The following is a 23,571-nucleotide window of genomic DNA, read 5'->3' as shown; positions in this document are numbered from 1 at the left end:
TGCAAGCTAACGAGATAACAATGCTGTGGACCAGAAGGGGCCAGGCTGTAAGACTTTGGAATGCAAAGCATAAAGGGGCTAAAAGGCTCCCAGGGACTGGCATTGGACCCAGAGGTTCTCGGAGAGATCGAAAGAGATAATGCCACTGGGATCAAAGGGGCAGATTTATGGACCTTTTTTCTTCAGGAGTGTGAAGAATGCACTGAGTTCAGAGGTTGTCACACTAGACTACACACACACACACACACATAAATTAAATTACCTTGACCATTGGTTAAGTGTCAGAGAAAGGGGAGGTGGACCATCTATACAGAAGGGTATTTAATGTCATGCAAACATTGTAATGTTGAGTATTCTGTTTGTCCTGTACCTGGGACCAGACTCCCTGCATATTTCAATAAACCTGGCAACTGATTGAAGAAAAGGACTCTGTGCATTTTCTTGAATCTACTTACTCACCATCTATTTTTTGTAAGTTACTTCAGTTATGATTGTCGAAAACCAAATACTGCGTTCGAACAGAAGAACCTCATCCTATCCATCAAGCATTTTGGTGAGAGTGTGATGGTTTGGGGATGCTTTGCTGCCTCAGGACCTGGACGGCTTGCCATCATTGACACAACCATGAATTCTACATTGTATCAGAAGATTCGAGAGGAGAATGTCAGGCCATCCGTCCGTGAGCTGAAGCTGTCCATGCAAGGAAGCTCTCAAATGTCACAGAGTTAAAGCAGTTCTGTAAGGAAGAATGGGCCAAAATTCTTCAAAATCGATGTGAGAGACTGACCAACAGTTACAGGAAACGCTTAGCTGAAGTCATTGCTGCTCAAGGGGGTGCCACCAGTTACTGAATCTAAAGGTACACATACTTTTTCACACATGGAAATTGAATGTTGAATCATTTGTGGATTAATAAATGTTGATAAAGTATCACGCTTTTGTGTCATTTGTTTATTCAGGTTATCTTTATCTATTATTAGATCTTAGATTAAGATCTAATAACATTTTAGGTTTGAAATATGTGAAACCCCCAAGTTGTTCACAAACTTTCTCGGCACTTTTATTTTATTATATATATATATATATATATATATATATATAAAATCTTTTTTAATCCACAATAGCACCGAGTTCCCAGTATAAGATGGTCAGCACTGTAGAAGCACTGCAGAGACGTACCTTCACTCTGGGGCTGTACGTAGGAGTGCAGATTGAGAGTTTGAGGAGACTCCAGCAGAGCCAGGGTCGGGGGTTCCAGACCCAGCTGCCTCGCTCTCCTGGCCTTCGACAGCTTACTGCCTTTCTTATAAGGAGCATACTAATGAGAAATAAAAGCATCAGGATTAACATGCTGGTAAAACTTCATACAATCGATGTCAGACTCTTAAGCTGAGGGAACAAGAAGCCCCTTTCAGGAACAGTGGCTTGAAACCTGATTCCAGCAGACTGCAATACCTGCTTTGAGGTAACTTTGCTGTATCAAACCCCAAGTCTCCTCTGGTGGGCCATGCAGTGGCCTGAAACCTAGTCTCCTGAAACCAAGTTCCAAGCCACAACGTGGCTTCGTGTTCCCTCAGCTTTAATATCTTCAGTTCATTAAAATGTCAGTTTGAATAAAATAAAACTGTTCAGTGGAATAAATTAAACTGGTGGATGTTTATGATAAGGTTTTCTTAACTTCAGAGAACAGCTTTAGTATGGCTTTGAGAGTTTGTGTTTTTGAAGTACTGAAATTGGTCCACTGTAGTAGCAAAATGCAATATGTGAATCCAAGTGCAGCGCCAGTTTACATGTTTTCAGTTCGCAGCAGTAAACCAATTTGAAAAGCCATACACTGATTACTCACCACATCATCCAACTCATCTGCTGATCTACAATTCAGCAGAGCCTTCTCCAGACTGATTGTTAAAGTCCCCTCCTTCTTCAGAGTCTGTATCACTGCATGCACCTTCTTTGCAATGTTTCTAAAATAAGATAAGCATGCAGATTAAATATTCTAAAACCAGAAGGTACAACCAGGAATGGAAACATGCAAATATGCCAGTAATATATAGTACACCCTCTACCAGAGCTGGAAATGCACCAATTAGAACCATCGCAGTATCATGAAAAAGTAGACCAGCAGGACCTATATCCACGGGGATGGAACTATGACTCCCACCACATAGCAGTTTGAGCCATTCCTGTTTTTACTACAAGTTTTCTACCTACAGTTCAGAGTATTGGTAATACGTGTATAAAGTGATTTTTATAGCAGGCTCGACGAGCGCTATTTACTTGAAGGGAGGAAGGTAGACAGGAAAGCAAGTCTCGTGATCGGGAACCTTGGTGACTGAAGTCTGGTCGGATGACCCCCCCCCTGACCCCAGGGGTCACGCTGGCTAGAGAGCTTGAACGGCGGATGCCTGAGAAGCTATGGGAAGTGATCAATATCCCACCCAGAGAATGGACCCCCGGCACCCAGCTAAAAAAATCCCACTCCTGTGAGGGGAAGAAGACTGCGCCCTGCATAACACTATACAACAGAAGACAAACAGGACATAGCAAGATTAGTAAGACAACCTAGAAGAAAGCCATCCACACAGCGGAGGGGAAAAACCACCTTTTTTCTTTTTACATTAAGGAAGAAACTTCTGGTAGTCCCGGCAGAGAGGGCACCTCTCAATCTCAACTGCTGATGAAGTCCAGCGACCCAGACTTTTAATAATATGCTGATTTAGTCCATTCATTAGAGTCAGTAATGGTGTTGAATCCCAGACAGATAGGATCTAATGGTAGTGGGTGACAGCTGGAGGATGTCTCGGAGGTGCACAACGAATGCCAGGATCCCGTTGTGGTTGAACTGCACCGGGATGATTCGGTGCTGGATGCAGAATCGGGAGTATGAACTCCATGCTGTTCTGTATGATGAGTTGGTTGCTGGAGCCAGAGCTGCTGTCATGTAGCGCTGAGCAGAGAGAAGTAAACTGGAAAGGGATGAATTTATTCCACGATTATATGATGGAAGGGAGGAGGTTGCAGAGGGAGAGGCAATGCTACTGGCATGATCTGTTGGAATCTGCGGAGCTGCAAACGGGAGAGAGCATCAGCAGCGTTATTAGAGGAACCAGGCACATGCCTGGCTTGAATTAATTAATTATTTGACACAGATAGCCATATGAGCCTTTGCAGTAATTTCTTAATGAATGGTACTGAAGATCAGCCTTTATTGATTATTTGGACTGTGGCTGTATTGTTGCTAAAGAATAGAATTGATTTTCTAGTCCATGATTTGCCCCAGCTGAAAGCAGCAGCAACTATTGGGTATAATTCCAATAGCAGTGGATTTCTGTTCCAGTGGTAGAATTGCTACTTCAGGGGGACATTGGCTGAAAAACCACTGATTGGCTAGGATTGCCCCATAGCATATATGAAAAACGTCCATGAATAGAGTGAGATTTGCAACCGCTATGCAATCCTCTTAGAACATAGATAGCCCATTCCAATGCTGCAGTAGAGTTGTCCACATTTTTAATGTCCGTCCTTGCTTCCTGTAGCGTCAGATTGGGTCATTCTGTGTATGAAACCAACTCCCCCACTGACAAAAGAATGCTTTTAAAAAGAGCTTTTTAAAAAGGCTCTTAACCCTCCGAAGATCCTGCAGAAAGGTCCATGTGTGGTACTGCCCTGTTGACGATGACGGTGTCAATTTCGAGAACTGATGCTGCTTTGGCTGAAAAGCACTTATGATATTCATAGAACAGACCAAGCAACAGGTTCCTCCATACTGTCTAGCCCAGATTCTGGTTTCTTACCGTAGCTCCTCCACAGTGAGCTGCACATCTCGCACTGCATCAGCATCCATGTGGTTGATGAGCTCCTTCCTGTAGCGCACAATGAATGGGATTGTGTTCTCCTCTTTGAACAGGTTCACTAGGTTTGCACACACCCATGGATCTACAACCGTTCTTTCAGACAACACCTGCAATCAGAAGATTTGTTTGTCAGCACGTTCAGATATCAAGTCTGATGCTGATCTGAAGATAAATAGGACAGTATTCTTAATCTCCAGACTACGGGACTGTTGAATTTTTAATTTTTTTTTTTTTTTAAAACGCATGCGCCATATTTCTAAAGGGTTTACTCAAGTCTTGAATTCACTCTGATATCAACGTACCTGAATGAAATCCCAGTTCATCTGCACATCTCCAAGACTGCCGTTGTCCTTTTTACAATGTTTTACTGGTTTGCCATCAGGGCACCCAGCAGTTTTCATCTTTTTTAAAGCAGGCTCGTCGAAGGTGAAATCATCTTCAAGTTCTTCCTTCTTAACATCATGCAGCTGACTACTAGACGAAGGTCCTTCAGGGAGACATGCCGAATCATGCTTTAATTCTTTCGGTTCCGCACTTGTTCCCTGCTTTTCAGTTTGTGGCCCTTTTGTTCTTGTTGCTTCTTTCACCTGAGCACCCTTGTACTGCTCAGTTTCATTATGGCTTCCAGCAGTGACAATAAATGACAGTCTCTGTAAAAGTTGATAAGGGTAAGCGTTATTAGCCTACATAGAGACATTCAAAAGTTACGTCAGCATGACAAGATCGAGCTTTTTTTACTATCCTTTCATCCTCTTAACCGCATCATCGAATACTGCCAGCTACTGTACAAACCTACAACTTTAGCAACATTCCAGGTTAGTTCTCCTTTGTAACAAATGAGCCAAACAGAATGCCATTAAAATAGGCTTTTTAAAATTTAAATTCACCCAGAATGTGGGAGTGAGGCAGACACTAAACATAGCAATGCTGACAACAGGTTCTTTAAAAGTTTATAATAGGGTTATCTGCAGGCACAGAGCAGCCGCCCCACCCCCACACACTTACGTGGCGAGGAACACAGCAGACGAAACTGGAGCTCTGACTGAGAGATCCACTGCTGTATTTAATTATCATTATACACTTTCTATCAAGCGGTCAAACAAGTACACAATTTCTGAAGATCTTTGTGTCCAGTAAGCAATAGTTTTAATAAATACTGTACCTCTTCTTTCACAGGCACCCCGACCACACCTACATCTTTTTCCAGAGCTGATGCTTTTGTTTTTCTTCCTACTTTAGGTTTTTCAGGAGCTGTTTTTGGGGGTGCTTTTGGTTTTGGTGTTTTGGGGGCTTTTGGTGGTTTTGGGGGTTTGGGGGCTTTGGGCTTTTTCGGTGTGGCAGGTTTCTTTCTGGGTTTCGTCACTTTGCTCTCTGGTACCCACTCCTCCTCCTCCTCCTCATTTTCACATTCTGTACTTCTGAAATCAGATGAATACAACAAGATGAAACTCAGAATTACAGTTCATTTCGCAGCTGCACAGTTTTCTTCATAGCCTAGGAGGCATTTCTCAAAATAACCTTTTACAAAACAAAAGCAAAGCCAACCCCTCAGCTATGGATAAAACCATAACAAATGCCTGCTCAACAAAATACAGATCAGAACTGGAAGAGGCGTGCCATCTAGGAACAATAAGAGAGTGCTTTTGGTACATTTTTATGAATGTTTAAATGCTTTAAAAGTGTCAGCATATAAACCACATCCCCACTCTCTCTCTCTCTCTCTCTCAGTTTTGCGGGATTAAGAGTTTTGTTTGACACAACCTCCTGACAAATAATGCACTGGGGCTTGGGTCATCCTCGGATCCATTAAATGTAAATACCAGTGTTGGTCCCCGCAACCGTTACCTAATAGCAAATTAATCTATCCAAAACATTACTAACGCAACTACTTATTCACCAACTTCACTCGATGTACATAGAAAACACCAGCATACAAAGGCAAGGTGGGTGGGAAGCAATTTGAAAAATAAAAAAATGATTGGAGAGTGTACAGGATGTTATTTACCACATCAGGTGGGCTGTGATGTGTAAATTAAACAGAATTTTCTTTTGGCAGATGGTCTTGTGAGATATTAAACCTGGATGAATAAACCCATATAATAACATGGAGCAGAAATCAATCAATCAATCATTCACACTACAGTACAATTCACAAGTCAAACTACAAATATAGCCGCTTTTGTTTCACATTAACATATGTTACTATATACAGCTAACCTCTCCAGAAACACATGGAAATAACAGGTATATTCCTATATCCCTGGCAATACTGTAGCACATATTTTATACTGTTGAAAATGAAAAGTATTAAAACTGTGTTTTTTAGTGGGTTTTTTTTTTTTTTGTAGTCATTCCAACAGAGTTCAATGCACTGCACTACTTTTATGCAGAAAGAAATGGCTGGGCCAGCCTGCCACAGGATAGCTTCACTAACGTCAGACTCGGAAGAGAATGGACACAGACACTCAGTACTTCAGGGGATGAAAGCACTCATGCGCACACTTAATTATAAACAAAAGGTTTAACAAAACAGAAACACTTTACAAAACTGCACAGTGGCCAAAATAAACAGACAAACCAGACATGAAACAAAACAAACAAGTATGGTGCTGGTGTATCCCCAGCACGCGTAGCAACTCTTTACTTCAGGTTTCACTTCAGGATTCTCTCTTACTCACGACTCCCGTTCCACCTCTGAACACACCAACCCCGCTCAGCCAAAGCTACTACTCACGACTCCCGTTCCACCTCTGAACACACCAACCCCGCTCAGCCAAAGCTACTACTCACGACTCCCGTTCCACCTCTGAACACACCAACCCCGCTCAGCCAAAGCTACTACTCACGACTCCCGTTCCACCTCTGAACACACCAACCCCGCTCAGCCAAAGCTACTACTCACGACTCCCGTTCCACCTCTGAACACACCAACCCCGCTCAGCCAAAGCTACTACTCACGACTCCCGTTCCACCTCTGAACACACCAACCCCGCTCAGCCAAAGCTATTACTCACGACTCCCGTTCCACCTCTGAACACACCAACCCCGCTCAGCCAAAGCTACTACTCACGACTCCCGTTCCACCTCTGAACACACCAACCCTGCTCAGCCAAAGCTGCTTGTTTTTATATTGTAGCCGAGGGATTAACTGGCTATCAATTACCCAGTTTATCCCTCGACCAGATTCGACACGGGTTTTCTCAATAGAGTGGTCAACAGCCAGTTTGTCAATAATCACTAGCTGTTGACCAGGCAGTCTCGCGATTTTACTGTCAAACAAAGCAGTTTTTACCACACTAAATCGTACATTTTAAATAATAATACAATATGAACAGCCAGATTACGCTACGTTTTTTTTTTTTTTATTGCCTGAACAGTGAATGCTAGATGTAGATTTTTTTTTTAAATAATGCTGGCTTAAAAAAAAAAAAAAAAAAGAAGTCTGTAATTTGGACAAGACAAATGTGCAGCTTACTGAGTTAGTATTTGTTTCACATTAGAAAGTGGTTTCAGTTAATGGTGGCTTTGAAGGCAATGCTTGGTATTGCATCAAAGGAAGCTGTGAGATATATACATATATATAGTTATATTTATAACCACGCCCATAATAAAACAGATAAAGGGGGAAAATGCAGACTACATACATATCTTAATTATATATCACATGATTAAAACTGTTTGCTGTGTTGCTTAGTAGTAGCACAACGTGTGATTGTGTAGAAATTGATTTTTGAAAGAACCGAGTAACCGAATTTTGAGCACTGTTTGCGGACCGCAGGTTGGGAATCACTGCGGTAGATTAAAATCGATAGATTCATCCATGCATATAATTAATAAAGGTAATGATCTGATAGTAGCTGTCCTGCATGTAATACTAAAAAATCAATAGAATCGAAAAAAATAATAAGCCCAATTTGGAAGGTCTTTTTAAAATTACTTGTATTATTATTTTTATCTTAGTAAATGTCTCTTTGTATTTGTACTGCATTACTGACATGTACCTGTGCTGGCCCTGCGGGCACAAAATGAATAAACTAAACTAAACTTTTTACATTCAGAAGAACAAAACAGCACCAATAATAATAACAATAATAATAATAGCTTACATATGTTAAAGAATGGATCTAATGCAGATTCCAATACATTGTTATATTAATTTAATATCCCCTTCTGTTGACAAATTACACAGATAAAGAACATTTTTTATTTATGTTTAACAAATGATTTGCATTAACAGTGTACTGGTAAATGAGTGCCTATACATATCTTATTTACACTTATGCGTTCTCTGAATTAATATTGAAAAGAAAAACATCCTTTTAAAATCATGTTACAAGTATGCATAGGGATGTAAGTGCTAAATAAATGTCAGTCACCATCTACAGCGTTCTGTTTATTATGGAGGTTTGCTTTTTACTGCCATCAGTAACTCCATCCACAGTAATCCTGAATGTTTTCATTTCAAATGGTGAAGCATTAAACTTGTGTTTTTGTGGTACGGCAATTTTGTTTGGCATAATTATTTACATACCACGGTTTTCCTGTCTGGTTCCTCAAAATACTTCCAAACATGGCTTTGCCTCGTTCCTTTGTTTAGAGATGCCATTTTATTAAAAATACATAACTGTCAGAAGAAACGCTTGTCATTAACTTTCTAACCTTGTGGACTGGATACCATTCCACGCCCACTACAGCACGAACACAGAGTGCACCACTGAAGCACCAGATCAGATACCACTCCACGCCCACTACAGCATGAACAGAGTGCACCACTGAAGCACCAGATCGGATACCACTCCACGCCCACTACAGCACGAACACAGAGTGCACCACTGAAGCACCAGATCGGATACCACTCCACGCCCACTACAGCACGAACACAGAGTGCACCACTGAAGCACCAGATCGGATACCACTCCACGCCCACTACAGCACGAACACAGAGTGCACCACTGAAGCACCAGATCGGATACCACTCCACGCCCACTACAGCACGAACAGAGTGCACCACTGAAGGGCCAGATCGGATACCACTCACTACTACAGCATGAACACAGAGTGCACCACTGAAGGGCCAGATCGGATACCACTCCACGCCCACTACAGCATGAACAGAGTGCACCACTGAAGGGCCAGATCGGATACCATTCCACGCCCACTACAGCACGAACACAGAGTGCACCACTGAAGGGCCAGATCGGATACCACTCCACGCCCACTACAGCATGAACAGAGTGCACCACTGAAGGGCCAGATCGGATACCATTCCACGCCCACTACAGCACGAACAGAGTGCACCACTGAAGGGCCAGATCGGATACCATTCCACGCCCACTACAGCATGAACAGAGTGCACCACTGAAGGGCCAGATCGGATACCATTCCACGCCCACTACAGCATGAACAGAGTGCACCACTGAAGGGCCAGATCGGATACAATTCCACGCCCACTACAGCACGAACACAGAGTGCACCACTGAAGGGCCAGATCGGATACCATTCCACGCCCACTACAGCACGAACACAGAGTGCACCACTGAAGGGCCAGATCGGATACCACTCCACGCCCACTACAGCATGAACAGAGTGCACCACTGAAGGGCCAGATCGGATACCATTCCACGCCCACTACAGCACGAACACAGAGTGCACCACTGAAGGGCCAGATCGGATACCATTCCACGCCCACTACAGAACGAACACAGAGTGCACCACTGAAGGGCCAGATCGGATACCATTCCACGCCCACTACAGCATGAACAGAGTGCACCACTGAAGGGCCAGATCGGATACCATTCCACGCCCACTACAGCACGAACACAGAGTGCACCACTGAAGGGCCAGATCGGATACCATTCCACGCCCACTACAGCACGAACACAGAGTGCACCACTGAAGGGCCAGATCGGATACCACTCCACGCCCACTACAGCACGAACAGAGTGCAACACTGAAGGGCCAGATCGGATACCATTCCACGCCCACTACAGAACGAACACAGAGTGCACCACTGAAGGGCCAGATCGGATACCACTCCACATCCACTACAGCACGAACAGAGTGCACCACTGAAGGGCCAGATCGGATACCACTCCACGCCCACTACAGCACGAACAGAGTGCAACACTGAAGGGCCAGATCGGATACCACTCCATGCCCACTACAGCACGAACACAGAGTGCACCACTGAAGGGCCAGCTCGACCGTGAATAAAAAAACAGTGTCATTCTTTCTGTTACACCAATAAGAAAAACTACTTGGAGGGAATTGCCAAACCCCTTCCATTTTATACTATCTGCCCTCACTGTGGCACCACTGCAGTCAGATACGCGACGGACTGCTGTCCATGATGATTCATTACTAGAATTAAAGCATTCAAAAATATGCGTTTGGTGAAATCTGTTACGTGACCGGTTATACATCTAGCACATTATTCAACGTTTAACCACTTCTTGAGAGTTTATACGTTTAAAATTCCCATCCCTACTAAACTCATAACGTAATTCCAGGGGCGCTCGGTTGATTAGACAGTAAGGTTGATCAAAGATCATATAATTGACTCTCTACTGTATACACTGGGTCAATTGATCTACAGTAAATACATGTGTAGAGACATACATGCAAAAAGAGATTTGCATGTAATGTTAGTGGTTTGCTTTTAATAACTTTGGTACATAAGAGCCCTATTTCAATTATTTAATTCAGCAGTGTATACCGTTGTCATAAACAGACTTCACCTTACACATATGTGTGTGACGTTGTTGATGTCGCTGTTTCTTACACCCAACTACTTAATAAGTGTGGTTATTCAAAAACATGCACTTTAGGGTTAAGCTTTTATAGTACTTGTCAGACTCTGCAGGTTTTTAACAATATGGACCGTACCCTCATTTACTAAAGATGTTTGCAACTGGAGGTGCCACCACCTAGCATCGCTGACAAACTGGAGTTTGAGGTTTTCTTTGTTCAGCTGAACAAGGAAATAATGTATGTTTTTGTTTTATTAAATGTGCTCTGTAATGAATAAACGGAAACCTCAATATGCACTGTGACATGAATAATAACAGCTTCATGTATTCTTGAAATATGTGTGATGGTGGCATCAGAAACACGACGTGTGCATTTCAGTGGTCGGTGGAGATAGGTGCAGTATGCATTCATACTGAAAGGCTTTGAGTGTGCTTTTGACAAAATAAAACATGAAGCAATAATTAAGGTTCGTGCACACTGGTGATATATTCTAGAATCAGACCTAAACCTTACGTATTCAAGAACGAATCATCCGCGTCGTCCGATTCTTGCTTTTTGCAGACAGTCAGGCGAGGTCTTCGCATCATCTACAAAAAAAAAAAAAACATTTTGAGGGCAGAGACAAACAGACACGAGAGTAAACTAAGGTACGTGTAATACATTATCGGCAGAACACACGGGATAAACTCGACAGTCCGGCTATTGGTTCTGTTATAGGGTCACAAAGCGTCGAAGCTGTGGGTCCCACCGGAATGAGAAACATATAGTACAAAAACTCAGTTGTCCCCGATTTCTTCTCGTCTGCACAACACAAAATACAGACAGTTATACCGTTACTTCATCAAGGCAATGCAGTCAAATTGAACTCCACGCATACGTGAGTTTGGTCCTGCAGAATTCACAATGCTTCTAATATGCACAATTATTATTATTATTTTTCTAGATAACGCACCTTTTTATCCACGAATAATACGCATCTGTTGAGATTGGGGACTGCACGTCAATTATCTGCCTGTTCAAATTCACCGCGTTTACAAAGGTAATGTGGTGATTGCCTTTCGATTTATAACACCAGCCATGAAAACAAACCAGCGCCGGGGGTCTGCTTTCGCGAGCGTTCCACGAGATTTCTACTTCCGCCGCCGAAGAGCAAAAGGGCGGCTCCAAAAGCAGACCTCCCAGTACCGAAACGGTACGCCTTGCCAGAAGCGAGCGTTAGCCGAAAGACAGGTTAGAGTGTATCTGTAAAACCGCAAGACGTACATTGATTTCAAAAAATACAACGTACACCAAAAAAACAAACAAAAATCCCTCTTTTGAAATAGTATATCCAAAACGAATGTCAGTTTTTAAACTCGCAGTCTCTTCATTCTAAAGAACCAATCTTCTGTATTACGTAAATCACACATACAAATGCTGTCAAGTCTTACCTGTACATGTTTTATGCTTTCCAAGCTATATGTCATCAAGACAACGGCCAGTGTTCTCTATAACGTCAATATGCTATTTGCCGAGTTACTTATACACCAATATTTCAGCTCAACAGCAGCTGCTGTGTATTTCATTATGATAGCGTGGATTTCGTTATGGTAAGTTAGGACAGCCATGGTCTGATGTACTGTACTTGTCAAATTAGAAAGCAGGCAGCAACAATCATAGTATTTTCAAGAAGGGTGTGTACGTGATGTTCTGTCAATCTCTAAATGTTTATAACATTTATCAACCATAGGGGGCAGCATCCAAGACGCTTTTCTAGTGGAACTTTCAATACAAACTACCTCCAAGAGTCATCTCATCATCAGCCACCAGAGGGAGACAAACACAAACGTAAGGGGACATTAAAATAAGGTGCCATACACTATTTTACCTCATCTACTAATATTTTCTCCTATAACTCTTTACAGCATGTACTGTACACTACCCATGCAGCTCTGTCAGCCAAATGTTCATTATGAGATGCCCTCACGCTGGTATCGTTATAAAGAAGTCTGCCACACTATTGATATTCCTACCATCACCCAGTGTATGACACATCCAAATCCTTGCTGTGAATTTCTTTTTCTTCCCTATCTGGTGCCAGGACAAGGCTAGCTAGTAAACGCTGTCATTGCATCTTATTTATTTTGTCATTGTCCGTATAGTCCCAGATTCTGAAACTCGTTTTTACAGAATATCTGTAGCAAGTTTCATTATAGATAAACGTTAGTGTGGGTGCAATATTCTATAGTGATACACTGTACAGACAGACAGACTCCAGATAACCCATATTCATGCATATAACCCCAGGTCCTACAATATTCAATAACTTGTGATAAAGAATGTCCTTAGCAAGTTTCATCACCCACGTTTTATCTCTAGGTATATGTAAAGCTGTAAAGTTTGAAACACTAACAAACAAAAATACTGTTTTGGTGCATTGACAGTATATCGCTTGGATGAGTCACCTCATTGCTGAGTCTCTTTACTTTCCACCACTAGATGGTGCCATATTCACACATTGTAAAGGACGGCTGCTAGTCTGTTTGACATACTGTTCTGAACTAATGGATTATGCAAAGCACTGTACAGAAAAGCTTTTTAACATTACACTGTATTGACTTATCAACATTGTAGCTACTGTAGTTGTAACCTCATGAATAATAATATATCCAATATGAAATGGAGCATTATAAACTGCTCAGGACCATTCAGCTCAGAGAGTACGTTTCACCTTCTGTATTCCACGCCTCATCACGGGGAAACCCTATTCATGACATCAACTGTGCCACTCTCAGTCTTTTCATTGTCTTTGGGAATCATGTTGGGAATTCCAGCAATGCCCAGCACAGGTTTCTCCTGGCTAGAGCTGGTGTTTACTGGTTTTCAACTGGTCTTCAACTGGACATGCTGGTTTAAGAGACTACAGTCTGATTAAAGAGCTGGTTCTGAGAAAGTCTGAAAAGGAATTGCCATCAACTGGAAAAAAACAGGGCTGTAAAAAAGGGGGGCTTTGACTGAGGTGGGCCTGTAGTCTACCACACTGTGCTGGGGGTTTATATCCCAGCAACATCTCCACGAAGTCTGGATTTCTGTAAATTCTGTACTGCACTCCTGGGCTCTGAGTTCTGCAAGGTTGTCATAATGCCTCATAGAATTTACTGCAAATATGGCGATTTACTAAAGTAAACTGCTGTTTAGTACTTCTGTTTGCAAACGTATGTTTTATTTATTGTGGTTACTTTAGTTTACCACAGTATTGAACATCAATTACTGTCGTAGTAGCATCTGTAATTAGTAGATGGGGTGTTACCCTTTTAACAGCAGAGCATACTCAGTACACTGTATACTCATTTGCATATTCTGAGAACACACTATTTCATAATTAAAGTTATACACATGAGCTAATAACCCGTAACTCATAGCTTGCGGACTATGAAACAGAACTGTCAACTCTTGCCTGTAGTGAAGCGGTACAAGCCTATGTCTTACTGTCTTGCACCTAAAGGCAGCTGCAGCTCCAGTACTGATTAGATGCTGGTTGGTGTTGTTAAATTGCCCAGGAGTCCCACTGCTGGGTTTAAATATTAATTTTCTATTAGTGTTCTACTCTCGCTCTAAGAATCCGTCCTGGCAAAATGTGACATGGTTTACATGCCTTCTATTTATAGAACCACCAGCGGTTCCATCATTCTGAAATGGAAAGGACAACTTGTCACTTTTTGTCTCTATTGATTCCTGCTTTAAGAACAGGATTCTGAGAGAATATTCATGAAAACGGTTTATAAATAAAACCGAAATTCCCATACTCCACTCTAGTCACCCATTAAAATGTAAACATTAGCTAAACAAAGGAAACATTAGCTCAGCAATAAGCATCTCTAAGTGAGTCAGGTGCTATTAGCCAGCAGCACAATTCCATAATGCTTACTTACTGTGCAACTCCATTCACTGTGAAAGGAAGATAAAACACGTTATAGGCAAAAATAGTTTTCATTTTAAAAAATCATAGCTGATACCACTTATACTGGGTTTAAATAAAGCTTTTGGTTTGGTTAGGATGCCTTACTTTCAGGGAGTTTGTTACACTTTCACCTCAGCAGTGTCTTTAGGATTTAAGCATGCCATTGGCTGCAAAGCATGTCTGTCATAAGGGGAAGCAACTGACAGGAGGGAAGCTATTGAAAACAAATTAAATGCATAAGGAAGTGAAAGACTGCCTGAAAGTAAGACAAGTCAACTCAGCTAGCTGTAACATGTATAGCTAGCTAGCTAGCTAGAGAGAGAGATAGATAGATAGATAGAGAGAGAGATATAGATAGATAGATAGATAGATAGATAGATAGATAGATAGATAGATAGATAGATAGATAGATAGATAGATTGTATTGAATGGTCATTTAGAATATATAGACTGTTCATTTGTAGTGTATTTTTAATGAAAATATTGAATAATATTGAATTACGCAAACACAATGACTGCAGTGTGATGCGTTGCTTCTTGTCCCTATTATCATGATCTCTTCCTTCTATCCCTGTTTTTTACCCGCTACAGTTTTGCATATAGGTAAGTCAAGGCGGTTCACTTTTTCATGTCACTACTAGCTCTGTTTTTGTTTTGACAGCAGTAGCGGGGAATGTATGCCACTGTTATACACTACATCTTAATATCTAGGTATCACTATGTAACACAATTTTTGTTCCTGGGTAGTAAGTGTTATTTCCTAATTGCTTATGCCTCAAAAGTATAGAAAATGGCTATTATTCCCCACAAACTTTGCTTTTGTGACCAGGACAGTGATATTTTGAAATTTACCTATTTCCAATGAGAAAACGGGCGAATTTGTGTCTTCGTTCATATAAAGTCAGAAAAAAACAACATATGAATCCAAATTAACATGTATTTATACTAAAGTAATACAAAAATGATTACAAAAGATTTAGAAGTGAGTAGTTTTTCGAGATTTACGATTATACTGTAAATCACTTTCTCGAATCAGCCCCCAAATGTAGTCTCCCATCATGTTCTCGTTATACTGTCCTTGGTAACGGCGTTCAAAGTCCAGTATATCCTGGTGGAAGCGCTCGCCTTGCTCCTCCGAGTACGCTCCCATGTTCTCCTTGAATTTATCAAGATGCGCATCAAAGATATGGACTTTGAGGGACATCCTACAGCCCATTGTGCCATAGTTCTTCACCAGAGTCTCAACCAGCTCCACATAGTTTTCGGCCTTGTGATTGCCCAGGAAGCCCCGAACCACTGCGACAAAGCTGTTCCAAGCCACTTTCTCCTTACTAGTGAGCTTCTTGGGGAATTCATTGCACTCCAGGATCTTCTTTATCTGTGGTCCGATGAAGACACCGGCTTTGACCTTTGCCTCAGACAGCTTAGGGAAGAAGTCTTGAAGGTACTTGAAGGCTGCCGACTCCTTATCAAGAGCTCTGACAAACTGTTTCATAAGGCCCAATTTGATGTGCAGTGGTGGCATCAGCACCTTCCGGGTGTCCACCAGTGGCTCCCACTTGACGTTGTTCCTCCCCACAGAGAACTCGGTCCGCTGTGGCCAGTCCCGCCTGTGGTAGTGCGCCTTGGTGTCCCTGCTGTCCCAAAGGCAAAGCTAGCAGGGAAACTTGGTAAAACCGCCTTGGAGACCCATCAGGAATGCCACCATTGCAGACTCTTGATGCCATCTCAGAAAAATGCAGATATGTATCCACTTAGGCAGCTGGAACTAAACTGAACAGGTGGGTTTAAGGCCCCTGTATTTATACTACTATTTATATTACTGGAAAGTTCTAGAAAGTTCTAGAAGTTACTCCAAGTTTACTCAGCACTGAATCTATCTGGAATGTTCTGGAAAATAGGTAAATTTCAAAATATCACTGTCCTGTTCACAAAAGCAAAGTTTGTGGGGAATAATAACCATGTTCTATACTTTTGAGGCATAAGCAATTAGGAAATAACACTTACTACCCAGGAACCAAATAAATAAATAAATAAATATGTTACACAGTGTATTATAAAGAACCAATGTACTGGACCAACGAGAGTTTTATACAGTTGGTTTATTTTAAAACCTATTGTTTCAAACAGAACCTCTGTTCTACTTAATTGTTCATTGTTTCCATTGTTTAAAAACTGTTACAATCACTAGGCTACTGATACGTGTCACAATATTGGTACTGTGCTGTTTGTAATAACGAATACGTGATGATCCACGCATCTCAACAGATGCATGAGCTAACTGCAAAACCAGCTGTAATGCGTTTGATACGGCACTACCCAGCCAGAGTAACCTCTCTCAAACAACCACCTAGTCTGTTTTAAGAACTGCATGTTGTCATTAATCGGATATTTTACATTAGTTGCATCACGTGTTTCCCGCGATATATCATTGTATGAGTTATATTTCTCTATTAAATAGAGATAATGTCACAAAATGTAGTTATAGTACTTGCTAGGTTCTAGTTTTGTATATATCAATACATAAATAAATAAATAACTAAATAACTAAACACACCATTCTCTAAAGCGTCTTTATGTACTCACAAATCCTATGCAGTATTTAATTCAATTCGAGTTTTCGTATGCTGTCAGCAGAATGCTTACATTTTGTTAAAAAAAAAAATAACAAATGCAGAACCCACATAAAACGATTTCTACAGAATCGTGTGTTCCGTGTGTGCAGATTAAACGAGTTGTTGATGTGTGTCAAAGCTGGATGCAGACTTGACGTTATGTTATCATGCGTCCTCCTGTGCAAAACCAGGTGTGATTAATAATATTCCTGTGCACAACGTACTGAAAACGTTGTGGTTTGCTGGAATATAACTAACATGCCAGGTTCTACAAAGAAAATAATAATAATAATAATAATAATAATAATAATAATAATAAATAATAATAATAATAATAATAATACAGGTACAGTTTTATTTAATAAAATAAGCGCTTTGATTTGCCACAGGGTAATAAGTCGGCGGGGTAAGCAGGGGTGTAGAGCGTACCTCTCGCCTCCTCCCACGCCCTTTGACACACACCCCTCCCCACTGACAGGAGTTGTATTTTCAGATAATATTCCCAAGCCATCACGATCTCTCATCGCACTGTGGTATAGTTATCGATAGGTTCCCTTATTTTCTCCTTGCGCTGTTCTCCGCTAACACCCCCACCAGGCAGGAAAACGCTCTGAAAAAAAGAAAAAAAAAACTGACGTGTTTTGCGCATTTCCTCCATTAACATTACAGAAAAAGAGGCAGGGTGCCGGAAACCCACATCAGTAGCAACAGTAAGCGCAAGCAAACACGCAGCCTGGGAACTGCAGGGACACAAATCAATGGTTGTTGTTCTTCATGTTATATGTTTAGGTGTATTTTTAAACCAGCCGGATATAGAAGTGTAAGCGTCCCAATGCACTACAAACCCGCTGGACCCTGGATTTATTCCATCGCTAAAACGAGGAAGACGAGGATTTTACAACCCGAAAGCCTATGAAGAGATCTTGCTTTGGAAACGGTTTTTTTTTCTGTTATACAGACTGTGAAAGAAAATAGACTTTTTTTTGTTTTGTTTGTTTGTTTGTTTGTTTTTTTTTGGTATTTTATTTGCTGCATTGTAGCATTATTGTGTCTGTATGCAAGACAAGCCTGTGTCCCGTTAATTCTGCGTTCCACACGATCAGATGCGGTTTCTTTATGATACTGACAGAGGAAAACTAAAACAAAAACTAAATTACGTCACGTAAATTACTTATCACCAACCGGGAGCGTTTGTGTTTTGTATTTTATTTGTGCGTGTGTGTGTGTGATATAGGGTGACGCGGGACTGCTGTTTTCTGCTATAAACACTGCAAGAATCATCACATATTCACAGGGTGTCACAAGAGCAAAACAAAAATATAATAATCATATGCAAAGTACGGGGAGCTTTTTTTGTTTTTGTTTTTTTTTTTTAATGTTTCCAGGGAAGTTAATGTTGTAATTCACTGAAGTGGATGAATAAAACAAAACAAAAAAGCCAGGAATACTGTCCTATAATAATAATAATAATAATAATAATATAAATCAGCCATCATTATGGTGGTTTTTAATGGTTTATTAAAGATCAAGATATGTGAGGCTCTGGCCCTCAAGCCCACTGCTTGGTCACTGAGGCACGCTGTCGGACAGAGGACGCAGACGTTTCTTTTGGACACTTATATCGCCCTGAATGTGGACGAGTCGCGGGTCGGGCAGACATCGACCAAACAGAAGACCAACAGCCCCGCCTGGAACGATGAGTTTGTCACCGAGGTCCGGGCTGGGAGGAAGATCGAGCTGTCGGTGTTTCACGATGCTCCTATCGGATACGATGACTTCGTGGCCAACTGCATCATCCAGTTTGAGGACCTTCTGCAGAACGGCAGCAAGCACTTCGAGGACTGGGTAGGCTTGCATCTTCCTGTGTTTTCTTCATTGATTTGGCACTGGATACAGATAGCATTGGTAGTTAGCAATATAGGTATTTGTTTATTTAAGAGCGACCACCTGATATAAGCTTATATTGCTATTCTATTATGTTTAAATTACCTGCAAACGCACATGTGCTGTGTTTCTGGATGCCCCCGCAGAATAGGTAAGCGTACCTGTCAACATTGAGTTTTCAAAATCAGGGAGCTTTTGTAAACTGAAATCTTAGTGGCCTGAATTGAAGTGAATACCTACATAAGACAAAGGCATACAACTATTCCACTATGACTTTGTAGAATGATAGATTGGATACGGTATCCTTCTAATTGCTTTAAAAAAGGGAAAACTATCAAGACAGAAAAAAACAAGTACGACCTGCTTCACAATCGAACCCTCTCTGGGCCCCTGTGGTGCTTCTCGTACTGTAGGTGTAGGTGGCTGATTTGACAGCAGCCAGTGCTTTGTAAACAGGTCCACTGTTACTTTCATCACATAACAAACTTAAAGGCTGAGTTTGGTGCGGCGCATTGACCTTGTCATCAAAGGACGAGCTGTGGCACCTACTTTATAACAATAAAAGAAAAACCCTTTAAATTCAGTAAGTCCATCATAATATATATATATATATATATATATATATATATATATATATATATATATATATATATATATATATATATATATATATAATATATAATTCGGTTTTATGTGTTGAGCGAGGCATCGCAACTTAATTCATTACACTGCACATAATGTGGCGGATCAATAATACCATTGCCAGCAACATTTCATTGTCATCTATCTTTATTTTAAACGAACACTACTGCTGTATAGAAACACATTTTTGTGTATATGAATTTCTAAAGCAAAGTCAATGCTAAACAGAAACGCTTTCCAATATTTGTGTGACACCTGTAGAATACTTTGCAATGTGTGAATCTGGGAACATGTCTACTGCAGATTGATTTGCTGAACTAGTAACAGCATGTAAAGTGTCTGCATGTGTAACTTTCTTCATCTCCGTTTTTACTGTGGCAGCGAACGAGCTTAATTGAAGAGCTGGTTTTCTGCCAGTGTTTCGTAATATTCTGCATCCCCGTGAATTCTGCATCCCCCGACTGATTGCAGCATGCGCACTTTCGTTTTTAGCTGTGATCTTACTCTTGTGCGCCTGATTGTTTTTAGCAGGAGGATTGCACGTTCATGAATCATCAACCTACAGTGCACGCTTGTGTGAGGAAGAATAATTTGCTCATGGCAATCTTTTTTACATTAAAAAAAAAAAAAAAAAAAACAACATTTTTTTACAAATAGTTTAAATACATAAGTCGTGTATATATTTGCGTTGTATTTTGTAAAGGGTAGGTAATGTGCAGCAATCAGTCATGGGATGCAGAATTCAAGGGGATGCAGAATATTACACACTGGTGTGCACTAAAAAAATGTCGGGGGTGACTGCGATTGAAGTTTTGGGGTGCTTCCAAACAGGGATATAGTACATGCTACCCACTGAGAGGCTCATGCAGCACCTCGAATAGACAGGATTGCATTTGTTTGCATCATGACAGAACCTTTCTAAAACAACAGCTGTTTAAATCTCATAGCATTCCAGATATTGTTGTTTACTCAAAAGTCAGTGTAATCAGCAGAATGAATACTTGCTGGGGAGTCTCTTAGCTCTTGTCCAGATATTGAAGGTCCTGGCTGATGAGAAGTTTGCTGATTTAGTTCAGGCTTGATGCCGACTTCTTTTTGATCTGATATTTTTGTGTCCAAACTGTCGGAATCGTCACTCGTGATTGCTCAGATACTTTGGCTGGCCTCAATTGCTCTTTTCATTTTTACGTCTTAAATTACACGAAAGTAAAACACGAAATTGAACACGAACCCTATTAGTAGGATTTGAGGGCAGGTGGAGGGCAGGCGCAAACACGGGACTTCTTTCACTAAAGCACAGCGCCGATACCTCTGTACAAAAGAGCCGGCTCCTTTGCAAAGACAATATATTAGGCTTATGCCGTCGTGTGTGATTACATCACCTACCAGCCATGCTGTTGCCTTCCCCAGTGCACGCTACACTCTCCCCTGCCAGCCTCAAGCCCGCCCCAGACTTGCTCACCAGGCTACAGTCCGACGAGCGTGTGCCGGGGTACCTGCATCCCACTTCTGCATCCCACCAATGTTGCAATCTTGGTTAATGTCCCGGGTTTGCGCCAGCCCTCCGCCTGTGTGTGGATTGCCTCGCCCTGTGTGATGCGCCTGCCTGCGTTAACTGAGATCACTACATTATTATTATTTATTTACTTTTACAGGAGGACCTATCGCATATGAAGCTATCGTAGATGGTCAAGTATGTGTGAGCTTGCCTCGCACACCAAATACATGCCTGCAGTAAACCACAGACTGACCGTACATGACTTTTGCAGAAATTAAAGGTTTGCTGACATAAAGGGCTTTAACAATAGAGTTTGTTAGGAAAATACGGGAGAAAATCTGTCCCATGAGTTGTCCAGGAGAAGTGTACAAAAAAATGGGAGACTGCCAGCAAATAATCAGTCAATCAGTCTTTATTTTATACAGCGCCTTTCATAGTGGACCACCATCACAAAGCACTCTGCAGTTCTCATGTCACACCCCCTTTTGTATAGGTTGTCCGGTGGCTGACTACTTTCTGCCCACCTGTCTGATTTCACACTTTGAAAGCAGATCATTATGAGGTCCTGGTATTCTTAGTGCTGATTGCTGGTGTAATATGGCATGCTTAGGTTTGTTAGCACAGTGGATGAGGCTTCTGTCCTGCTATTTGTTTCATGGCATGCATATTATAACAGGGTCATCTGTAGAACCCATGTGAGGAAAGCAGAGTGCTCCACCTGCTGTTTTCTAATGACCTCATACCAGGTGTGGCTGATGGAAATTATTCAGGGTGTGTTCATGCACTGCTATGTGGGCTGTTAAAAGAAAAACACCTGCAGGAATGGAGCAAATCAGACAGAGTAACTCAGTTAAAAACCTGATTGTGCGAGGCCATTTAGTTCTCAAGCTCCTTCATTTTGGAACTCCCTCTATTCTGAGTGATGAGGCAGTGCATATTTGTAACGAGCGAACCGTTTAGAGCCCATCTGGTTTGTTATGTTTTTGTAAAGGTCACTCGGCTGCTTGTACGTGAAGGGAGCTACAGTATATAAATGAAACTGACATGGTACGGTATGGACCGTATGGTATCAGCAGGGGTGGCCAGCCCTGGTCTGGAGAGCCACAATCCTACAGCTTTTTTGGGTATCTTTAAATCACCAATGGCTAAAGACCTGAAAAAAAAATGTTAGTGTGAACCAGTTAAGAAAATAATTGTTTCTATTAAGTAATTGAGAACTCGGATAGAATGGAAGCTGGAAGACCATGCGGCTGTCAAGGAGCAGGGTTGGCCACCCCTGGTATACAGGGATGGGAATGAGATCTGGCTGTGAACCTTTCATTCCTGGAAGCTGGAGTGTAAAACGGTTTCGCTGCAACATGTCAGCAGGCATACAGACAACAATCTGTGCAGATAAGGCATGTGATATCTTTGTGGGAGGATGCATTGCGCTTCTCTGTGCTGTTCTTCTGATAAGAACATCCCATCTGTGCAAGTGCAAGTATTTCTATGTCACTTCTCTAAATTTGTGCATTTAGAGGCTGGTTTCACAAACCCTGATCAGCGCTAATCTTAGATGACATTGAGAGGTAGCATTAGGTAGTCCACAAGTAATGCTAATTTGAGATTAATATGATATAGTTGCTATGCAACAAGATGCCACAGTTCTGAATGATCCCGTTGACAACATTCCTGCATAGTTCAGCCTTCTGCATGCTCTACTTTATCAGAAAGGAGACTTTGATTTGTTGACAGTCCAGTTTGTTTGCATTCCCCAAAGTGTTTTCAGCTTGAGGGACGCAAGCTTTCTCCTCTTTGAAACCGGCGCCTCTCAAGTCAAATAGGATGTTATAAATAACATGTCCAACTAAGAACTATATACCTCAAGAAACAAAAGAAGGGAAGATTGTATATTTACTGTGCAGTTACAATTTTACATGAAATTTGAAAAAAAAAAATAAATAAAAATTACGTAAAATATTATCCAATAGGTTTCTTTGTTAGTGAACATGCACCGTGTGTTAGTTTAACTGGGTTAGACAAAAGGGTTAAACATCGGCTCATAGCTTTACAGCCTCAATGCCCTCAGACAGTCACACGAAGCAGGGGTCTCAAGTTCACCCCACATTACTATTTTGTTTTAATAGCTAGTGTCTGACATGATGCTCTTAATAATGAAATTAAATGTGCAAAACAATATTTGTTTTTGAGTGTACCAATTGTAAAGAGCCCTCCTGATGTGTTTAGTTGACTGTAGTAGTTAGCCTTTGTGACATAATTCATCACCAGACCCAGGAGACACATAAGCGAGCTGTCATTCGGTCTTTTGATACTGTTCCTGTCGGGCAGCACTTGCACAGTGATGGGGGTTAAACTCCCCCTTCATTATCAGCACTCCATGAGGCAGGA

The 23,571-nt window shown here is 41.4% G+C and overlaps 2 protein-coding genes across 4 annotated transcripts in view; one reads left to right on the top strand and one right to left on the bottom strand.

Annotated features, from left to right (window-relative positions):
• LOC121316344 (S1 RNA-binding domain-containing protein 1-like) overlaps nt 1-11,724 on the bottom strand; it is a 106,493-nt gene extending 94,769 nt beyond the window's left edge. For all 3 annotated transcript variants that reach the window (XM_041251407.1, XM_041251408.1, XM_041251409.1), the window contains exons 1-7: nt 11,557-11,724; nt 11,118-11,191; nt 5,017-5,272; nt 4,157-4,504; nt 3,795-3,961; nt 1,847-1,964; nt 1,180-1,318 (exon numbers count right to left, since the gene is read on the bottom strand). In XM_041251407.1, coding sequence (XP_041107341.1) covers nt 1,180-1,318; nt 1,847-1,964; nt 3,795-3,961; nt 4,157-4,504; nt 5,017-5,272; nt 11,118-11,191 — 1,102 coding nt within the window. In that variant the 5' untranslated portion in view covers nt 11,557-11,724. The remainder of the gene's footprint in view (nt 1-1,179; nt 1,319-1,846; nt 1,965-3,794; nt 3,962-4,156; nt 4,505-5,016; nt 5,273-11,117; nt 11,192-11,556) is intronic.
• A 6,895-nt stretch (nt 11,725-18,619) lies between these two features.
• Nucleotides 18,620-23,571, top strand: part of LOC121316343 (protein kinase C epsilon type-like) — a 169,936-nt gene continuing 164,984 nt past the window's right edge. Inside the window, exon 1 of the mRNA XM_041251406.1 lies at nt 18,620-19,004. Within this exon, the coding sequence (XP_041107340.1) occupies nt 18,657-19,004 (348 nt within the window). The 5' untranslated portion in view covers nt 18,620-18,656. The remainder of the gene's footprint in view (nt 19,005-23,571) is intronic.

The sequence above is a fragment of the Polyodon spathula genome, chromosome 5, assembly GCF_017654505.1.
Source record: "Polyodon spathula isolate WHYD16114869_AA chromosome 5, ASM1765450v1, whole genome shotgun sequence".
NCBI lineage: Eukaryota > Metazoa > Chordata > Actinopteri > Acipenseriformes > Polyodontidae > Polyodon > Polyodon spathula.
Note: the sequence above shows the minus strand (reverse complement) of the source record. Positions and strands in the feature narration are given on the sequence as shown.